The sequence below is a fragment of the Macaca mulatta genome, chromosome 10 (assembly GCF_049350105.2).
Source record: "Macaca mulatta isolate MMU2019108-1 chromosome 10, T2T-MMU8v2.0, whole genome shotgun sequence".
In the NCBI taxonomy this organism is placed as follows: Eukaryota; Metazoa; Chordata; class Mammalia; order Primates; family Cercopithecidae; genus Macaca; species Macaca mulatta.
The window spans coordinates 117,077,269-117,096,671 of record NC_133415.1 but is presented as its reverse complement, the minus strand read 5'-3'; the positions used below and the strand labels follow the sequence as shown (position 1 = coordinate 117,096,671).

The window sequence follows — 19,403 nt, the reverse complement described above, 5'->3', positions numbered from 1 at the left end:
AAGCTGGGTGGTGAGCAGAGAGGGGGCAGGGGTAGCTCAGGACCCCTCTCTCTGGCTGTCCAGAGAGAAGAGAGGCAAGACTGCCCATGAGCTCGGACAGGGACTGGGGCTGGACAGTCAGGTGACCCTGAAGAAACCAGCCCACACTGGCTACCTGTGTGCAAAAGCCCTGATACTGCCCTGACCATCCCAAATAGCGGTTTGTGCAGCGTTTTACGGAGAACCACCCAGACGGCAGCTGGAGTCCTCTTTCCTCTCTCCTCTGACAGTGCGGAGGCCTCATGGGTCAGGCTTCTGCCCAGAGAGGTCAAGGCGTTTGGCAACATTCCTGCCAGGAGATGTCCTTGGAATTTGACAAAACGAGGAGGACGAAGGAGCTAAGAAACTTATCCAAGGCTGCATGACTAACATACGTCTGGGCGGAAATTTAAACCCACATCTGTTATTGACCTCATCTAGACTCTGCAGGACCAGGCTGGCCACTACAGAGTGCAGGGACCAGCAGGAGCACAGAGGACCCTCAGAACAGAGCTGACGTCTCAGTGAAACACCTTTGGACGAGCTGCCCCTTTGGGAGGGTGCAGAGGTCACAGAGCCAAACGCAGAACTCCCACTCCAGAGGGGGAGGCCCCGACGGTGGGCTCCAAAGGGAAGGAGCTTTTGCTCTGCTGCCCCCAGCTCAAAGGAGCAGGAAGTCAGACTTCCACCCATGTGGACAGGCAGCGGGGTCCTGAGGGGCTTCCAAACCGGTGCCCAACACCTGCCTCCTGGGCTTGCCGCCCCGTCCCACAGCCTCCATTCAGAATTCTCGCCGCATCTGGGTCCCCACACGAGTCCCTTAGAAGCAGTCCCAGTCTCGTCTCTATCCTACTGCACGTTCACATTGCACAGACACTCACAGCCCAGCCCGGCACTGCCTGGTGTTCTCAGCTTGGCCACCTGTGTCACCCGGGGCTGTGTCCCTTTGGGTCCATGCACTGAAAATCTATTCCTGAAGGCAGGACACCTTGCCTCTGGGTCCCCCTGTGTCTGTCCCACAGGTCTGAGACCCTTGAAAACCTGGGCCTGGGGCTGTCACTTGGTGTCTCTGTTCCTCATACATGTACCACCCAATTCTGCGCTGATCTGTGTGGCCCAAGCACACCACACCCAGGCTAGTAACCACACCAGGCCCTTAACACCTGTCCCTAAGTCTCACCTTTAGCCTGTGTCTCTTTGTGCCCATGGCCCCACAAGGCTGGAGCATGACGGTGCTGACTTAAATCTGGGTCCCCAAAGAGCTGTCCCGCCATCTGGGTTGCCCTAAAGGGTGTCCCCTCAAAGCCTGGGGTCCATCTCACCCTGAAACCATGTCCCACCTGTGTCCCTTAGTATCTTTCCCCTGGGCTTGTCTCATAAGCCTGGGTGTTCCCAGAAAATATGTCTCTCATGTCTCCACTGACCTGCCTATCATGCCCCTTGAATTATGTCTTGCTCAGGTCTGTCTCTCCCATGAGCCAAGTGCGTCTTCCCAGGGTTGGCCTTGAGTCTGTGTCTCCTGCATTTTTGGTTCCTGGCTCCAGCACCTGAGTCACCTCCCATCCCAGTTCTCTCTCCGTATCTGCCCCTCCCTGGTCTCAGCTAACCCTTCCTGGGGGCACTCATTGGAAGAGTGCCAAGAACTCCCACTGCGCCCGTCCACCTGGAGAAGAGATGCAGGACTAGACGTGCGGAAAAAATAGGCTGAGGTCCGGGCAGGTCCCTAGTCTTAGGAGAAGAGAGGCCAAGTGCCCAGGTGCAGAAGGTTCTCTGCACCAGGCCAGGTAAGCCAAAGCTGACCTGTCCAAGGCCTGGCCTCCCTGGCATGGCTCGCTGAGGGAGCAGCCCCTGGCCAGCCCTGCTCCCCAGGCCCCTGTCCCAAGGAGGAATCCGAGATGGGCAGTCAGCAGAGCAGAGCCAGCCTGCTGTCCAGACCCTGACACCCCAGTAACAGTGAAGGCCGCAACCGTTCACTCAGGATTCGTCCTCAGACCTCAGCACTCCAGGCTCCCAGCTGCTCCCCAACCATGTCAGCCCAGTCCCAAGCCCCTCCAAGCAGCCCTCCTTGTCTGTCCTCACCTCAACATCAGCCACTCAGTGCAGTCAGGGGATGCCTCCCCTATACCCTGCACACTTTAGAGCCAAATCCAGAGCAGATGCAGAGCCAGCGGCAGGCTGCTTCCTCTGAGGAGAAGGGCACCCCTCACCTCTGCCTGCTGGGCTCCACCCCACGAGAGGATCAGGATGGCCCAGCATGGCCGTAGGAAACAGCGGGTTCGGTCATAGCACAATCCCTGCCACAAGTGTGAGTTGGGGTGGAAGGGACAGGACAGTCCCCACCCTCTCCGGATCCCAGATGCTGCTGTGACCAGTCACTGTGGGTGGGTCACTGTCCCTCCCACCTCCTCTCTCCCACCTGGTTCTTTCTCACACGTCTCTGCTCTACGATTGCTCTGTAAAGCAGTGTGGGAACCCATTTGCTCGGTATCTGACCACATGTGTCTGTCCTTTTGTCTGCTTTTCTGCCATCTCCCAGCCTCCTGTCCTAGAAGGGCTCTCAGCCTGCATTTGCACACTGGGGCAGGGGTGAAAGGATGAGTCTGCAGGGCCAGGCCACCCCTGACCCCTACCTTTACTGTAGTAGCTCTTCCGAACAGTGTCCAGGGCCTTTGCTGCCTTCCCCGGCTCTCCCAGGCCCAGCTGGCTCTGCTCGGCAGGCGGGCAGCCCGGCTCACAGACCGTGCGCACCTGTTCAGCCTTCAGGGCAATGGCCTGCTCCAGGAGGCCCAGGTTTCCCCGGGTCATCATGTCATGCATCTCCGACTCGTCAGTGACTGTTGACTTCTGGGAGTGGGTGTCCTCGTCCTTGTCATCATCCGAGCGGACCTCCACAATCACAGAGTACTCAGGCTTGGGACTGGGTGGTTCTGGGCCCTGGAGCTCAGGTGCCTTCTGGGCAGAGGTGTGAGAGGTGTCCTCCTGAAAGATCACATCAGGAGCTGCCTCTTCCTCCTCCTCCTCCTCCTCCTCCTCGTCCTCTTCCTCCTCCTCTTCCTCGTCCTCTTCCTCTTCCTCTTCTTCATCCTCTTCCTCCTCCTCTTCCTCCTCCTCCTCCTCCTCCTCCTCATCCTCCTCTTCGTGACTCAGGATGCCTTTCTGCTTGCTGGACTCCTCACTGGCTGCATCCTCCAGGGACTGGGGACACAGGTCCTGGCAGCGTTCGGTGGTGACTTCTACGACCTCCTCGGCATCCTCTGGCTGGATGAAGAGGCCCTTTTCACCCTCCTCGCTGGCGGCTCCCTCTGTGGCCTCCTGAAGCAGGTGCACAACGCCAGGGCCTGGCTTGGCCGCCAGAGTCTCTTCAGCAATTTGACCCAAGTTCAGGAGCGAAGTGGCGATGATTCCCTGGTAACTGCTATAGCTGCCCTTGGAGGAGCCAGGGGGGTTGGATCCAAAATGGGACTTGATGGGGCTCCTTCCTGCACAAAATCAAAATCAACGTGGGGGCCAGAGAGCATGTGGGAAGACTCCAGGTCTCCAGTCCCCAACACACCCACCACCCCTCCACCTGACCTACCACTCACTCTTTACACGGGAGCCAAGCAGAAACACGAAACTCCCGAAGTGGGGATTTGGTATGGACTTTCTGTCAACCCTTCTGCCTGAATCCAGAAATCATGGTGAACATATTTCAGGAGGCAGGTCATGGGCCACTGATGTATTTTCTAAACTAAGAATTACTTGGATAGTTTTCCTTAATGTTCCTCTCTCATCACGTTTACTTTCCGAATCAGATCAACCTGCACTGTATACAATGGAGCTTAAGCAGCAAGTCAGATTTTAAAAAATAATAATTGTTTCATAATTGAAAAGCAGTAAATAAGAATGGGCGTGGTGGCTCACGCCTGTAATCCCAGCACCTGGGGAGGCCGAGGCAGGCGGATCACCTGAGGTCAGGAGTTCAAGACCAGCCTGGCCAAAATGGCGAAACCTTGTCTCTACTAAAAATACAAAAATGAGCTGGGCGTGGTGGTGCCACGCCTGTAGTCCCAGCTATTCCTTGAACCCGGGAGGAGGAGATTGCAGTAAATCAAGATTGTGCCCCTGCACTCCAGCCTGGGCAACAGAGTGAGACTCTCTTGAAACAGAAACAAAACAAAACTAAGATATGGTCGGTGCTCACCACGGGCAGGCCCCGTAGGGTTGTCAGCAAGGACGCCTGGGCCAGCACGTCCCACAGTGGTAGGAACAGGCCCTGCCATCCACCCACTTCGGAGGGGAAAGTCCAAGCCCAGGATGATGCCTCAACTCCAGATGCCCTTCTTGATAAGAAAGCAGGAAAATCTGTGTCTCTTCTCCCTGCGATCTAGGACTATGTTGATTCCTCGGGGCAGCGCACTCACTCCAGAGCCCCCCTAGGGAGCTGGGGTTGAGGACCCTCTCTGGCTTTGCTTCTAAAATCCATCTCAGAACCTTCCCCATTGCAGAAGCTTGGGGAGTGTTGGGTGGGTGGTGGGGATGGCAGGGGGAGCGGACCTTGGGCCTCATCTGACCCCAGTTCTCTACAGATCTGCCAGGGCTCTCAGGGGTACAGACCCCTCCCTCTGGAACCCAGGGGCCAAAGCACCTGCTTCACCCACTTCCGCCAAGGGCTCGGTGCCCCAACATGGCAGTCCTGGTAGACCCCCCAAGGAAATGGGGGACTCATCTGCTTTCCTCCTTCCCGTCTTGGCTTCCCCGGGCACCCCATTTTCAGAGGCCCCACCTGGTCCTCAATCACCTGAACTCAACCTGAGGTGTTTCCTCCGCATCCGCCTGTGAGTGCCTCAGGGGAAAGCAGACCTCTCACCCATGCCCCCAGGCAGGTCTCCCAGAGGGCCAGTCTAAGACCCTCCCTTCCCCACATACAGACGGAGACACAGCCTTGTCTGTCTCTCATATACATGCAGACACCTGCCGAAACATGCTACAACTGCACACACACACACGCACCAGCCGCGTGTCTGTGTCTGCCCTGCCTCCCTCCCACACACACAGTGTTCACACACAAACACACCACAGGCCCCATAAACGCCATGGGCAGACCTCTCTCCCAGGAAGCCCAGCACATGTTGGGACAAGACATGCCTTGTTCTCAGGAAGAGCTTTCTCTCGCTCAGAGTGAGCCCTCCCCGCTCACAGGCTGCAATTCTCCAGGGCCACACTAAGCACCCTTTATTCGGGGAAGAAAGAGCGACAAAGCACCTTCAGCTGGCTCGGGGCAATGAATCTCCTCCTGTCCTGCCGTCTCAGCCTCAGCCCCCTCCAGAGTTCCTTCCGATTCATCCGAGACAGAGGCGTCCTTCACCTCGGGGTCCTCACTGCCGTCGCTGTCCACACCATAGCCCTCGTCCAGAGCCAGCTTCAGGGGGTGCGACTTCCTCTTGGACACCAGGTGCTCAGCCTCAGCGCCCTCCAGCTTCCTCTTCTTGGCCAGGGGGCAGCTCTGTAAACTGGGAAGGAGGAGTAGGCAGTGGAGAGGGCCAGGCTAGGGCCACGAGAGGCCTCAGCCACCCCATGCGCCCCTCCCGAGGGTCCTCCCTCCCTCCCTCCCCCACAGACTCATCCAGTTCTTGCAGGGGACCCAGACAAGAAAACCACAGTGCAGCGCTGGGAAGTCAGATGGTCTGTCTTTCCCCACAGGGCGTGCCCATGGCCACACGGGCCTCCAGGCTAGAGTGGGAGGTCGCTGCCTCGCAGAAGGGTCAGCAGCCTGGCCTCAGGAGCCGTGGAAAAAGATGGAAAGTTCTCCATCTGCAAAAGGGCCTAGAACAGAGTTGGGCGGGCGGTGGGGGGCCTCCAAATCTGCTTCCCAGGAAGCTCTGTGAGATCCAAGCGTCCTCTTACCTTCGGTGCCTGGAGTACTTGCCCCGGACGTGTCCTGAGCCAGTGCATCCCGGGGTGGGGCAGCTGAGGGGAAAGAAAAAGGCGAGGTCACATCAGGCGATGGGTTCAGATCTCAGGGCCCATCGCAGACCTTCACCCTGGGGAGCAGACTCTCTCCAAACGATTCATCTCAGAACGGCTGCTTGCAGTTTGCTGAAAATTAATAACTCACCCCATTCAAATAAATGAATGGCTCGTTACAGTTTTACAAGTGTTCCATTAAAGACTGTTTATACGTAAGAGCAAGACTTCCAACACCAGAGTCTCCCAGACCGCTCCCTACGGCAGGCATTCCACCAGCTGCCACCCGGTTTCCAGGAGCTTGGACACAAGATACTCTGAGGTGCCCTGAACACAGTACCCCTCTCTAAAGAGGGCCCAAGTCCAAAGCACAGAAGTTGGCATTCGCTGTGTCCATCACTAATGCTATAAGACCTATGGCCATCGGCGGCAACAGTCTCTGCATTCCCTGCCAGCTGTGACCTTCGTGCCCCAGCAAACTGAGCCAGGTCTGACAGGCAGAAAGGAATCTGTGGCCCAAGCCAAAGGCAGTGGTGAAGATTCCACCAGTGCCTGTAGCTGGTGTGAGTCCCAGCTTCCACGCAGGGAAAAGAAGCCAGGAGGGCCAATGAACCAGGAGCTGACAGGGTCTGCCTTAGTGGAGGACTCGGGCTAAGAAGGGTAGTTTGGGGAGGGGGTGATACTGACCCTCCTGCATCTCTCATCCCAGGGTTGGCAAGCACAAGGCAGGACACCCAGGAGTTCCTCTTCCTTAACCATCATCTGTCTCCCGATATAACCAAACCAGCAGGAAGCTCTGGAAACTTCTGAGCATGAGTACTGACTATGCCAACCACCGTGGCAGCAGGACCACAGCTCCCACAGCAGCCTCGGGGCCAAAGGGGCCGGTGTGGAGTGTGAGGCCAGAGTTCACCACATATCAGGCTCTTGCGGGCTGTCGGATGCATCCACGGCTCAAGGACTACAAGGAGCAGCCATTGTAAGACCCAGATGCCTGCGCCAAGTTGCCTAAGGCAAGTGGGACGGGCAGGCCTGCGCTCCTTGCGGGAAGACAGAGGCTTTCCTGGCCAAGATGGGAAGACCTTGTTTTGTTTTGTTTTTGTTATTTTATATATATATATATATATGTATATATATTTTATACTTTAAGTTCTAGGGTACAAGTGCACAACGTGCAGGTTTGTTACATATGTATACATGTGCCATGTTGGTGTGCCGCACCCATCAACTCGTCAGCATCCATCAACTCGTCCTTTACATCAGTTATAACTCCCAATGCCATCCCTCCCCCCACTCCCCATAATATGCCCCAGTGTATGATGTTCCCCTTCCCATGTCCAGGTGATCTCATTGTTCAGTTCCCACCTATGAGTGAGAACATGTGGTGTTTGGTTTTCTGTTCTTGTGATAGTTTGCTAAGAATGATGGTTTCCAGCTGCACCCATGTCCCTAGAAAGGACACGAACTCATCCTTTTTTATGGCTGCATAGTATTCCATGGTGTATATGTGCCACATTTTCTTAATCCAATCTGTCACTGATGGACATTTGGGTTGATTACAAGTCTTTGCTATTGTGAATAGTGCCACAATAAACATACGTGTGCATGTGTCTTTATAGCATGATTTATAATCCTTTGGGTATATACCCAGTAATGGGATGGCTGGGTCATATGGTATTTCTAGTTCCAGATCCTTGAGGAATCACCACACTGTTTTCCACAATGGTTGAACTAGTTTACAATCCCACCAACAGTGTAAAAGTGTTCCTATTTCTCCACATCCTCTCCAGCACCTGTTGTTTCCTGACTTTTTAATGATTGCCATTCTAACTGGTGTGAGATGGTATCTCATTGTGGTTTTGATTTGCATTTCTCTGATGGCCAGTGATGATGAGCATTTTTTCATGTTTCTGTTGGCTGTATGCATGTCTTCTTTTGAGAAATGTCTGTTCATATCCTTTGCCCACTTTTTGATGGGGTTGTTTGTTTTTTTCTTGTAAATTTGATTGAGTTCTTTATAGGTTCTGGATATTAGCCTTTTGTCAGATGAGTAGATTGCAAAAATTTTCTCCCATTCTGTAGGTTGCCTGTTCACTCTGATGGTAGTTTCTTTTTTTTTTTTTTTTTTTTTATTTTTTTTTATTTTTTGAGACAGAGTCTCGCTCTGTAGCCCAGGCTGGAGTGCAGTGGCCGGATCTCAGCTCACTGCAAGCTCCGCCTCCCGGGTTCACGCCATTCTCCTGCCTCAGCCTCCCGAGTAGCTGGGATTACAGGCGCCCGCCACCTCGCCCGGCTAGTTTTTTTTATTTTTTAGTAGAGACGGGGTTTCACCGTGTTATCCAGGACGGTCTCGATCTCCTGACCTCGTGATCCGCCCGTCTCGGCCTCCCTAAGTGCTGGGATTACAGGCTTGAGCCACCGCGCCCGGCCCTTTTGCTGTGCAGAAGCTCTTTAGTTTAATTAGATCCCATTTGTCAATTTTGGCTTTTGTTGCCGTTGCTTTTGGTGTTTTAAACATGAAGTCGGCTGGGCGCGGTGGCTCAAGCCTGTAATCCCAGCACTTTGGGAGGCCGAGACGGGTGGATCACGAGGTCAGGAGATCGAGACCATCCTGGCTAACCCGGTGAAACCCCGTCTCTACTAAAAAATACAAAAAAAACTAGCCGGGCGAGGTGGCGGGCGTCTGTAGTCCCAGCTACTCGGGAGGCTGAGGCAGGAGAATGGCGTAAACCCGGGAGGCGGAGCTTGCAGTGAGCTGAGATCCGGCCACTGCACTCCAGCTCAGGTGACACAGCGAGACTCCGTCTCAAAAAAAAAAAAAAAAAAAAAAAAAAAACATGAAGTCCTTGCCCATGCCTATGTCCTGAATGGTATTATCTAGGTTTTCTTCTAGGGTTTTTATGGTATTAGGTCTAACATTTAAGTCTCTAATCCATCTTGAATTAATTTTTGCATAAGGAGTAAGGAAAGGATCCAGTTTCAGCTTTCTGCTTATGGCTAGCCAATTTTCCCAGCACTATTTATTAAATAGGGAATCCTTTCCCCATTTCTTGTTTTTGTCAGGTTTGTCAAAGATCAGATGGCTGTAGATGTGTGGTATTATTTCTGAGGGCTCTGTTCTGTTCCATTGGTCTATATCTCTGTTTTGGTACCAGTACCATGCTGTTTTGGTTACTGTAGCCTTGTAGTATAGTTTGAAGTCAGGTAGCGTGATGCCTCCAGTTTTGTTCTTTTGGCTTACGATTGTCTTGGCAATACGGGCTCTTTTTTGGTTCCATATGAACTTTAAAGCAGTTGTTTCCAATTCTGTGAAGAAAGCACTTGGTAATTTGATGGGGATGGCATTGAATCTATAAATTACCTTGGGCAGTATGGCCATTTTCACAATATTAATTCTTCCTATCCATGAGCATGGTATGTTCTTCCATTTGTTTGTGTCCTCTTTTATTTCACTGAGCAATGGTTTGTAGTTCTCCTCGAAGAGGTCCTTACATCCCTTGTAAGTTAGATTCCTAGGTATTTTATTCTCTTTGAAGCAATTGTGAATGGAAGTTCATTCATAATTTGGCTCTCTGTTTGTCTGTTACTGGTGTATAAGATTGCTTGTGATTTTTGCACATTGATTTTGTATCCTGAGACTTTGCTGAAGTTGCTCATCAGCTTAAGGAGATTTTGGGCTGAGATGATGGGGTTTTCTAAGTATATAATCATATCCTCTGCAAACAGGGACAATTTGACTTCTTCTTCTCCTACCTGAATACTGTTTATTTCTTTCTCTTGCCTGATTGCCCTGGCCAGAACTTCCAACACTATGTTGAATAGGAGTGGTGAGAGAGGGCATCCCTGTCTTTTGCCAGTTTTCAAAGGGAATGCTCCCAGTTTTGGCCCATTCAGTATGATATTGGCTGTGGGTTTGTCATAAATAGCTCTCGTTATTTTGAGATACGTTCCATCAATACCGAATTTATTGAGAGTTTTTAGCATGAAGGGCTGTTGAATTTTGTCAAAGGCCTTTTCTGCATCTATTGAGATAATCATGTGGTTTTTGTCTTTGGTTCTGTTTACATGCTGGATTACGTTTATTGATTTGTGTATATTGAACCAGCCTTGCATCCCAGGGATGAAGCCCACTTGATCATGGTGGATAAGCTTTTTGATGTGCTGCTGGATTCGGTTTGCCAGTATTTTATTGAGGATTTTTGCATCGGAAGACCTTGTTTTTAACAGGATTGACATTGTGAGTCTGAGCTCTTTCCAAAACGCAAGCACATCTTCCAGAGCCTGTGAAGGGAGGAAGGAAAGGGCTGACACCCCCACACCTGGGACCCAGAGAAAAGAACACCATCCCCAGCCTCTATATAGACACCGCTGATCGTTTCTAATTCGACTGACCACAGGCCTGACTGCAGACAACTGTGGGGCCCAATGGCCTTGCAGGCCACCCTCCCCGACCACCTCAGGGAGAACTGTCAGTAGAATCCAGACCTCACCCTATCACCCAACTCAACAGCAGCCATGGGGTGGGGGAGTGCTCATGGGACGTTCTCCGCAGCCTTCCAGGGTGGTGCTTTCAGTGTGTTAAAAAGAAGACAGAAAGGGAGGGAAGGAAGGAGGGAGGAGGGAAGAAGGAACCCAGGCGGGAAAGGAGGGGAAGAGGGAGGAAGAGGGAGAGAGGGAGGGCACGCCACACTTACTGCGGGTTCCCTTTCCAAACTGAGGGAGTTGCTGCTGCTGCCACCCACCTCTCCCTGCCTCTAGTCTCTTCTAAAATCCAGGCCCACACTTGCTTTCACTCTTCGGAGAACTAGCTTCGAGACTTTTCACAAAAAGCTCCTTGTTACTGGGGACTCGAAGCTAAGGTCCCAGTCAGTCGATGAAATCACTGAGTTAATCAGGTAATTAGGTGACAGCCTCTGTGGGGACCGAACTGCCCCGAACACATCACCCTCAGCTCCGAAGAGTCCCAGTCCCCAGAAAGGTGGGCTGTGAGCCAAGTGCGTGGAGCCGACAAGGCCACTCCGGGGCAGGAAGCTGGAAGCCCCTTAGATGCCTGTTCCCCACCCCACAGCCGAGGGGACAAGAGACCCAGCCAGGGCCTCCAAGGGTGCCATGCCAGCAGATGCCAGCCCTGCAGTTCACCTGCAAGCACACCCAGCTCTTACTTACTGATGCCCTCTGGGTGCTCAGGGCCAGAGCTGTAGGGAGAGGAAGACGGCCAGGGCGCCAGGACTCCTGAGCCTCTTTTCTCTGGGAGGAGGGAATTCCCCAGCCTTGACTCCTCAGCTCTGACTAGGGCTGGTGTCAGAGATGCGAGGAAAGGACGCACGTGAGGCTGGGAAGAGGGTGTGGCTCACAGTCACCCCTCGGCTGGCATCCTGCATGAGAGCGCTGAGGGACCGAAACTTGAAAAGTAGGCCTCAAAGAAGACAAGTCGGGAGAGGAGCCGAATCCCAGCCTGGAGCCCCGTGCTTCAGCTACAGCCTTTGAAGACACTGCCTTCCCTGCCTTCCCTCCCTCTCCTGGGGCAGGTAGAAGATCCCCCACTCCCTCCTGTCATCTGGGTGGGAGTTGGCCAGTGGCTCAAGGAGCAAGGCTCCAGAAGAGGACGGGTGAGCTACAGATGCGTTCTCTCTCTGAACGTGGAGATGGTCCTGAACTCGGGGTTGTTGGCGACTTGCTGTCTCAAAGATGCTAACCCCAACCCTAACCTTCCCTAGTCTTCGCCTCCAGCAGAGCCAGTCTGAGGCCATGTGACAACAGATGGACCCAGGCAAAAATACAAGCTGAAATGTCATCTGTTCTTCCACTGGGGTGAGAGGAAAAGTCATCAACCTGCTTCTTCGCTCAGGCACTCAGAGTGTTAAATCAGGGCACACGGAAACTCCCAGTGGGCTCCAAGGTCGGAAACAGCAGCTCAGGGTCCAACTTGAGCCAAGTCCAACCTCTCCTCAGTTCACCTGGTAAACAACCAATGGAGTGTCTTCCCGGGAGCTCTGCCTGAGCTCGTGGGGAGACGGGCTGGGGTTAGGGGCACTGCAGGCTGTGAAGTTCTGAGTCAATGGGGTGCTAAGTCCCTCATCCACAGAGAAAGTCCTGCACGCAGGGGTTCCCCACAGGTGACTCTGTGTCCGTGAGTTCATCCAGTGCCATGGTCTGCACACAGGACGTGGTGCTCCTCTCACAGCCCACAGCGGTGCGTGTTCTCTGTGGGTCATGCTTCCCGTTCTGGCACCCACAGTGTGGGCCCCACCAGAACAGAGGTCTCGTCTGCTCGTCCAGTCAGAGCCCAGGGTGTGCTGGCAAACAGGTCTTTGGGAGGGGGAGACATCATCAGCCCATTTCTGTGGTGTAAACGCTCCCACTATGGCTGGGGCACAGTCAGCCAGCACGAGCCACAGGCATGCCCACGTGGAGTGTGTGGCCAACAGATGTTTGAGAACCCAGGAATGCATGGTACCTTCTGTGCAGAGTGTATTTGATTCCTTGGAACATAATCTTTGTTCGATTTTACTCTAAGCATCACTTGTCAGCAATGAAGAATTGGTGAAGAAATTGCTGTTGGAACACGAGACGTCAACATGTTTTCCCCGAGTCTCTCCATTAAAAAGATCAAGGGTCTTACTCTTACCAAGCATGTAGGTTAGACCTCAAGGCTAGTGACGAGGGTGTCAAAATCCAAATGCTCACAGAACCCCTCACTTAGGCTGGACAGGTCCTCTCAGAACGTTTCAAAACAAACAAATCTATTCGAGAGTCATTTTTTCTTCCGCTGTTTCAAATCTACAAGAGAGCACCCAGCCATTTGTATTTGCCTTTTCAACTTCCTCCACACTCCATCTGTTACCAAAAAGCCTGGAGTTTCCTCTACTCCTGTGTCCTCGCCTGGGACTGTCCTCCATCTTTGTCTCCACCGTGTCCCCGGGCAACGGCCACGTGGCACCTCCTCTTCCCTTTTCTCGGGGCCCCTCTGAGCATCTCGCCATTGCACTCACTGCTTCCTCAGCAGGCTGGCCAAGCAGACAGTGTGCTTCGGGGGACTGTGTTCTGGGGAGCACCCAGTGGGTTGCTGAGGACACCTGACCGGAAGTGCTGGCACACGATCTGGTTTGGCTGAGGTTCCACCCCACCCCTCCCACCTGTTACCCAGGGCGGGGCTTCCAGCAGGTAGCACATGATATTCAGCGCCTTAGAGGAGGGTTAACCCCTGAGTCTCAGTTTCCGCACTTCACAAACAGGATAATAACATCACAAGGCAGTGCTTCCATGACCTTCCCAGAGATCAAGACTGTGATGTGTGACTGGCGCAGAGCCTGGGGCTTGCAGCACCCCAACTCCCTCCCGTAGCCCTGCCCCGTTCATCTCCAAGTTATGGGGCCTCAAGCAGAGGAGGGACACTGTCTTCCCGTCCCACCTCTGCAAAAGGTTTACAAAGTGAACTCTGCAGTCCTCTCGTTTTCCTGATTGGCATCCACTCTTCAATGGTTTGCTGGACAATAAGATGCTCCCTGCCCTGGGAATCTGTATCCCTAAGAAGCAGGAAGAAAACGGTCACAGAGCTCAGCCAGCCAGGTCATCAGCACACAGAACTGCTGTTTGCATCCCGAGCCAATGGAAGACTCGGGACGTAGAAGACCCCCTTCTCTCATCTCATTCCCAAGCTGGGCCTCCAACCATCTGACACAGAAGCTCTTGTGAGAGTCCGCTAAGAGAGCGGCTCGTTTTTGGTTTGGGGGACCCAGCGACAGTCCAGGTCCTCTCGGTGACCAGGTGTGAGCACATCCGTGTCCTCGCCATGATGCTGGGACACCACATGATGGGGGCAGGACAGAGGTGAGAACGGACAGAGATGGGGCCAAGACAGCTGGACACGTGGCCAGGAGAAAGGCAGTCTCCTTAGGGAAAGCAGGGGCTCACCGGGGTGTTTGGTCAATCCAGGAAGACCCCGTTTGGGACATTTAGGGTCTCTCCAGGGTCACAGGCACAGAGACGATGCTTGGTGCTAACAGGAAGACGTCCTTACCTGAGGTCTGCAGCTGTGGTCTCGGGGGGTCCTGGGAAAAAGAGAGAAACAGGGAAAACATGTGAGAATTGTGATTTTAAAGACTCATTGCCCTAACAGCATAAACTAAGTTAAACAGCCGAGAGGTTTGCCAAGGACAAGTGGAGGCAATCTCAGTGAGACCTGAGCAGTTTTCCCAGGGCCCTCACCCTTTCCTGACCTCCCAGAGAGTCCTCCAAGGTCAACAGAGTGAGCTGCTCCCTCCAGCCCGGTGCTCGCCCCAGAAGCTCCCCTGAGCAGTTCTGCAGAGCGGGACGGATGCTCCACCTCACACAGGCTCTCTGGGACCTCAGGGCCGGGGATGGTATCTCTCTTTCTCTAATTGCAGATAGAAGTCAGTTTTTGGCAAGAAACACAAACCACCAGATCAAGCTGGACAGAGAAGAGAACAACTGGACCAAGTGGCTGGTCCTTCAGTGGTGGCTGCAAAGGTGCACGGGGCTCTGACCAAGGCAGGAACACCTGAGATGCTTGGGCACAAGAGGAAGCTCCCGCACGGATCAGGGAGGTAAGTCTGGCCAGGGGCTGGGGCTCAGATCCTAGCAGAGTGAGCAAGGCCTTGGCCCCCTCTCCTCCCACTGCACTTCCAGTTCAACCCAACAACCTCCTATTCCCCATCAGCACCAAGACTGATCTCCTGGGAAGGAAGGGGCTGCTGGTGGAAGGCCGGTGGCCTCTCATTTCCAAACAATGGTCTCATAACTGAGCCTTGCTACTCCCACGCCATGGAGCTGAGTCTGCCTCTACATTTCTGCCCTCAAGGCAGGTTCATCCGGGCCAAAGGCCCCTCAGCAGCCCTCTGAGATGCCAGCTTCAAAGCGCAGCAGCCCTGAGGATGAACGAAGCTGAAGAGGCCTGAGGTCCCCAGGCGTCTCTGCACACGTGTGGTTACGGGTTTGTGCTCCCGAGGAAGACCGCGGAGGAAAGTGGCATTTACGGCCCTGGAGGAGGTAAGGGCAGCACTCACCTCGCAGGGCCTTGGATCGCGTGCGAGCTCGCTTGTCTTCATTTTCTAAGCTCATCTGCAAGCAAAAAGCCATGAGGTTAACCAGAAAAGCCAGCCAGTGCCTCTGGAGTATAGAACCATCAGGAACGGTCTGTCCATTTTCTGGCTCAAGCTGTGACAGCAAAGGTGATAACAACAAGGATGGGCTCACAAGACAGGAAAGGCCTGGGGCCAGGAGCAGCAGGTGGGAGGGTGTGGAGAAAGGACCTTCTACGAGGCTTGGAAGTGTCCCATCAGTATGTCGCCGCCCACCGTGCCCTCCCACTGCCCCCGGATTTGCACCTGCCACCAAGTGCTGAGACGTGGGCCCTGCTCCACTGAAGCCTGATGAGTGTCCGTGTTTTATCCACGAGGGTCTCCTGGCCCGACACAGAGCAGCACCCACTGCTCACCTGGCCAGGCAGGTGCCAAGGCATCAGGGCAGGTCGCTCACCACAGACACGGCCACCAGCGGCAGTGCCGGGTCATCCAATGGCTTCTGACCCCAACGTGTCCCTAGAGCACAGCTTCCCATGGGCCTTTTCTTCCCACTACAGCAGAGGCTTTAATGCCCCTCATGCACCAGGGTCATTCCGTGAGAAACAGGCAACCTGGAGCGGCCCCAGCCCATATGTTCTCTGGGCCTCAAGGGCCTGGCTGCCTTGCCTGAGCCCATCGGTGTCCCTCCCCACCTGTGATCCCTGAATCTGACCAGCCTCCATGGGGACGCTGCCCACAGCATTGTCCTGCGAGGGAGTCATGGGGAAGCCCCCAGGAGGGTGACAATCACAGAAAGGACATGCCGGGGGAGTGAGGGGGGCGAGGGTCACACACAGAATCCTCGTCCTGTGTCACCCATGACAAATCTGGGCAGGCAGGTAAGTCCCACCCACTCCATGCTATGCAAAACGTCCTTCCCAGGGAGCCGCGCCAGGCCAGGGAGGGCACCTCTAGCTGGACAGGGGATGCTCCATCCCAGGAGGCCCAAGAGGAGAGTGCTGGGCTCCACCACCATCACCTGTGGTCAGGAAGGGGAGGCAGCAAATCCACACCTCCTGTCCCAGGTCACAGATACCAGAGCTGCCAGGGCTCTATGCGTGAGGCAGTCAAAGGGAAAGCAGGGGAGTGGAAAGAAATAGCAGAAGAAAGGAAGGGAGGCAGCAGGAGGGGGGCTCAGAAGCCCCCACGTCTTAAATGGGGCTTTAGTTCCTGAAAGCCAGCAAGAGACCAATGTCTACAGAACCACCTGGGAAGGAAGAAAAAGGAATTCCCCCAATTAGTAAGACGAAATTTGCAAATTGAACCTCCCCCATGCAGCAGCACTAACATACAATGACGTATGTGATTTGTTAAGGAAGAAAAATCAAAACCTGGGTAATTTATGCAACCTGTGGACTCCGGGCTGTGGAGCACAGTGCTGGGGGCCGTGTGTTTATTACCGCCTTCCAATAGAACAGAAGACAGTTACTACAATTTCTATTTTTAAAGCAGAGGTTCCCCATGGACCAATGGCTCACGTTGAAAGTGAAGAGAGGAGCAGGTGTCACAGGGACTTCATTACATTTATGAGCCTTCAAATGTCGTCTGCGCGGAGCCCGTGCGCAATGCCTCCGATGCAGGACGCACAATGGAGCCGATGTGTCTGATTGCGCGGTGCCTGCACTCCGCTGAAATGCAATCTACGGCCTTTTTTTTTTTTTTGCCAGTTTTCCCAAGGATATTGGCAAGCATTCTGCTGGGTTAAAGCGTGCCTTGGCAATTTGGATTTCCTGCAGATAAATTATTCAAAGAGCAGAGAATAGAGAGACTGCAGGGATGTGTAATGGGTGCTGCTTGAAAACTGTGAGCTCCCATTGATGAAGCTGACAGCTCTGCCTCTCCTTCTGCCAAGCACCATCTGCAGTTTATCTGCAGCGACTGGTCAATGAGCGAGAAGTTCTCTTAGGTGCATGTAGCTTTGATTTTGAAAGGGAAAAAAATTGACCTACCAAAGAAAAAAAAATACAGGCTCTTTAATATGAGAATGAATCCGTAAGAGCTGGGTGACTTGGGACACTGATTTCTGAGCTGTTTGAAATCAGCAGTGCCGGCTGACACGAAAGCATCCGGGCTAGGCCATGACAAAACCAGCACTGCCTGATTTACATTATGTTTCTTTTCGAAAGAACTCAAAGCACTTCAGAGGTGGATTCTCTGCTCTCCTCCTGCAGCAAGATCAGCACCCTGATGTGGTAGATGGAGAGCGGGTGCTGGGGGTGGCCCTGTGCCCAGCACCACCCACGCTCACCTTGGCGATCACTGGGCGGCAGCCCCCCAGACCTTCTGCCCCCACCACACAATGACAGCTGGGCCCCAAAGGGCAGCTCAATGATGCAAAGAAAATTAAACACTTCTCAATTTTTCATTGATTTTTAAAACACACTTCACTTGTTCCAAACACAAACCAACCAGGTCCCTTTTTTTGTGCAACCCACAAATAACCCAGTGCCCTCTCCCCTTGAGGGTGAAAAGTTCCCTTTGCTGAGACAGAATGACCCCATTACCCACTCTCACTGCTGGGCCGGCAATCTCCCTCAGGAACGCCTGCTCTGTTTCTCCAATGCCAACTTCATTCTGCCACTGCGAGCTTGTCTTAGGCTGTAATTAATATTTCAATAGTTCTGCCTTCAGTAGGAAAACCATGAAAACTATGGGGAGGAGAATAATTCATAAATGCAAATACGTTGTATGCTGCCAAATTAACCCGAGAGAACTGTCTCCTTGTCCATCCATTTAACTTGCTTTCTTAGTGCCATATAAAAGCCGTCTCCTCAAAAGTGTGTTTTTGCTTTGTTCTGTTTTATATTTCTTTTTAGTTAAGTCAGGATTAACCATGTAAGCTCTTTTGAAAATAGACATAGTTCTGGCCAGGCGCGGTAGCTCACGCCTGTAATCCCAGCACTTTGGGAGGCCGAGGCAGGCGGATCACTTGAGGTCAGGAGTTCATGACCAGCCTGGACAACAGGGTGAAACCCTGTGTCTACTAAAAATACAAAAATTAGTTGGGTGTGGTGGCGCATGCCTGTAGTCCCACCTACTCAGGAGGCTGAGGCAGAAGGATCACTTGAACCTGGGAGGCGGAGGTTGCGGTGAGCCAAGATTGCACCACTGCACTCCAGCCTGGGCGACAGAGTGAGGCTCCGTCTCAAAAAAAGAAAAAAAAAGTATATATATACACACACACACACATAGTTCTCACCGTGACGTGCGACGAAGACCAGCCCCTTTTCCAGACTCATCTGCATGCTGGCCTTGCTAAAACAGAGTGCCCTGAGTTGGGTGTTTACAAACTCAGGAACCAAAACAAGCAAATGCAGTTAGCAGTCTTGAAACCTGCAGAGGAATCTGGACTCTTAGGCTGCAGCTGTGACAAATACACTCAGAGCCCAGAAACAGGGCTGGGCGTGGTGGCTCACGCCTGTAATCCCAGCACGTCGGGAGGTCGAGGCAGGCATGGTGAAACCTGACTGTACTAAAAATACAAAAATTAGCCAGGTATGGTGGCAGCCACCTGTAATCCCAGCTACCTGGGAGGCTGAGGCAGGAGAATTGCCTGAACCCACGAGGTAAATGTTGAGGTAAGCCGAGATTGCACCACCGCACTCCAGCCTGGGTGACAGAGCAAGACTCCATCTCAAAAAAAATAAAAAATGAAAAGAACCCAGAAACACAGCCAGTAACAAACCACTCATGTCTAACCTCTAAGGGGAAGTGGTAGACTCAGCTTCCAAAGATGTCAGGGTTGGATATTTTCCATGAAGCCCAACAGGCTTTGTGCCAACTTCCACATTTGCCCCCAGAGGCTGTGCCTCCCGCTCCATTCTGGGCCCCAGCTCAGGGACACCCATTTCTCTTCGCTCACTCATTCACTCTCTCTCTGTCTCTCTCTGCCTCTTTCATTCCTTTTCCATGCTTCTCCCCAGGCCAGACCCTGAGAGCTGAACAGCTCCCTCCCTCAACCCCCACAACATCCCTTCTGCACCAATGGCCCAGGGCCGGTCAAAGGACAGAATCCTGGCTGAAGCCTGGCCCCAGCAGGAGGGTGTCCTGGCCCTGAGGGGCACCAGCCTGGCATCCCAAGGTCTGTACATCACTCCAGGGTGGCAGGGAGTGCTCAGGGAGAGCTCAAGAAACAGGGAGCTCTGCTAAGGCTTGACAGCCAGGTAGGGATGGGGAGGGTGGATGGATCGGTGACCTGCGGACATTTGGGTGGGGGGCACTCCAGAGGTAGAGCCGGGAGCTTTCTTGGGTGGCCAACACCCTGCCTCTTCCCACCTCCTCTCAGTCTCCACCCTGTGCCTGTTTGTTTCCCTCACAGTCCTCATCTCAATCTGAAATGAGCTCGTTCATTCATGG

At 53.3% G+C, this 19,403-nt stretch overlaps 1 protein-coding gene across 2 annotated transcripts in view; it reads right to left on the bottom strand.

Annotated features, from left to right (window-relative positions):
• The window catches only part of MYT1 (myelin transcription factor 1), an 80,752-nt gene that overhangs the window by 36,537 nt on the left and 24,812 nt on the right, over positions 1–19,403 (bottom strand). For both annotated transcript variants that reach the window (XM_015148545.3, XM_015148548.3), the window contains exons 3-7: positions 14,991–15,045; positions 13,985–14,015; positions 5,905–5,967; positions 5,263–5,510; positions 2,649–3,497 (exon numbers count right to left, since the gene is read on the bottom strand). In XM_015148545.3, coding sequence (XP_015004031.3) covers positions 2,649–3,497; positions 5,263–5,510; positions 5,905–5,967; positions 13,985–14,015; positions 14,991–15,045 — 1,246 coding nt within the window. The remainder of the gene's footprint in view (positions 1–2,648; positions 3,498–5,262; positions 5,511–5,904; positions 5,968–13,984; positions 14,016–14,990; positions 15,046–19,403) is intronic.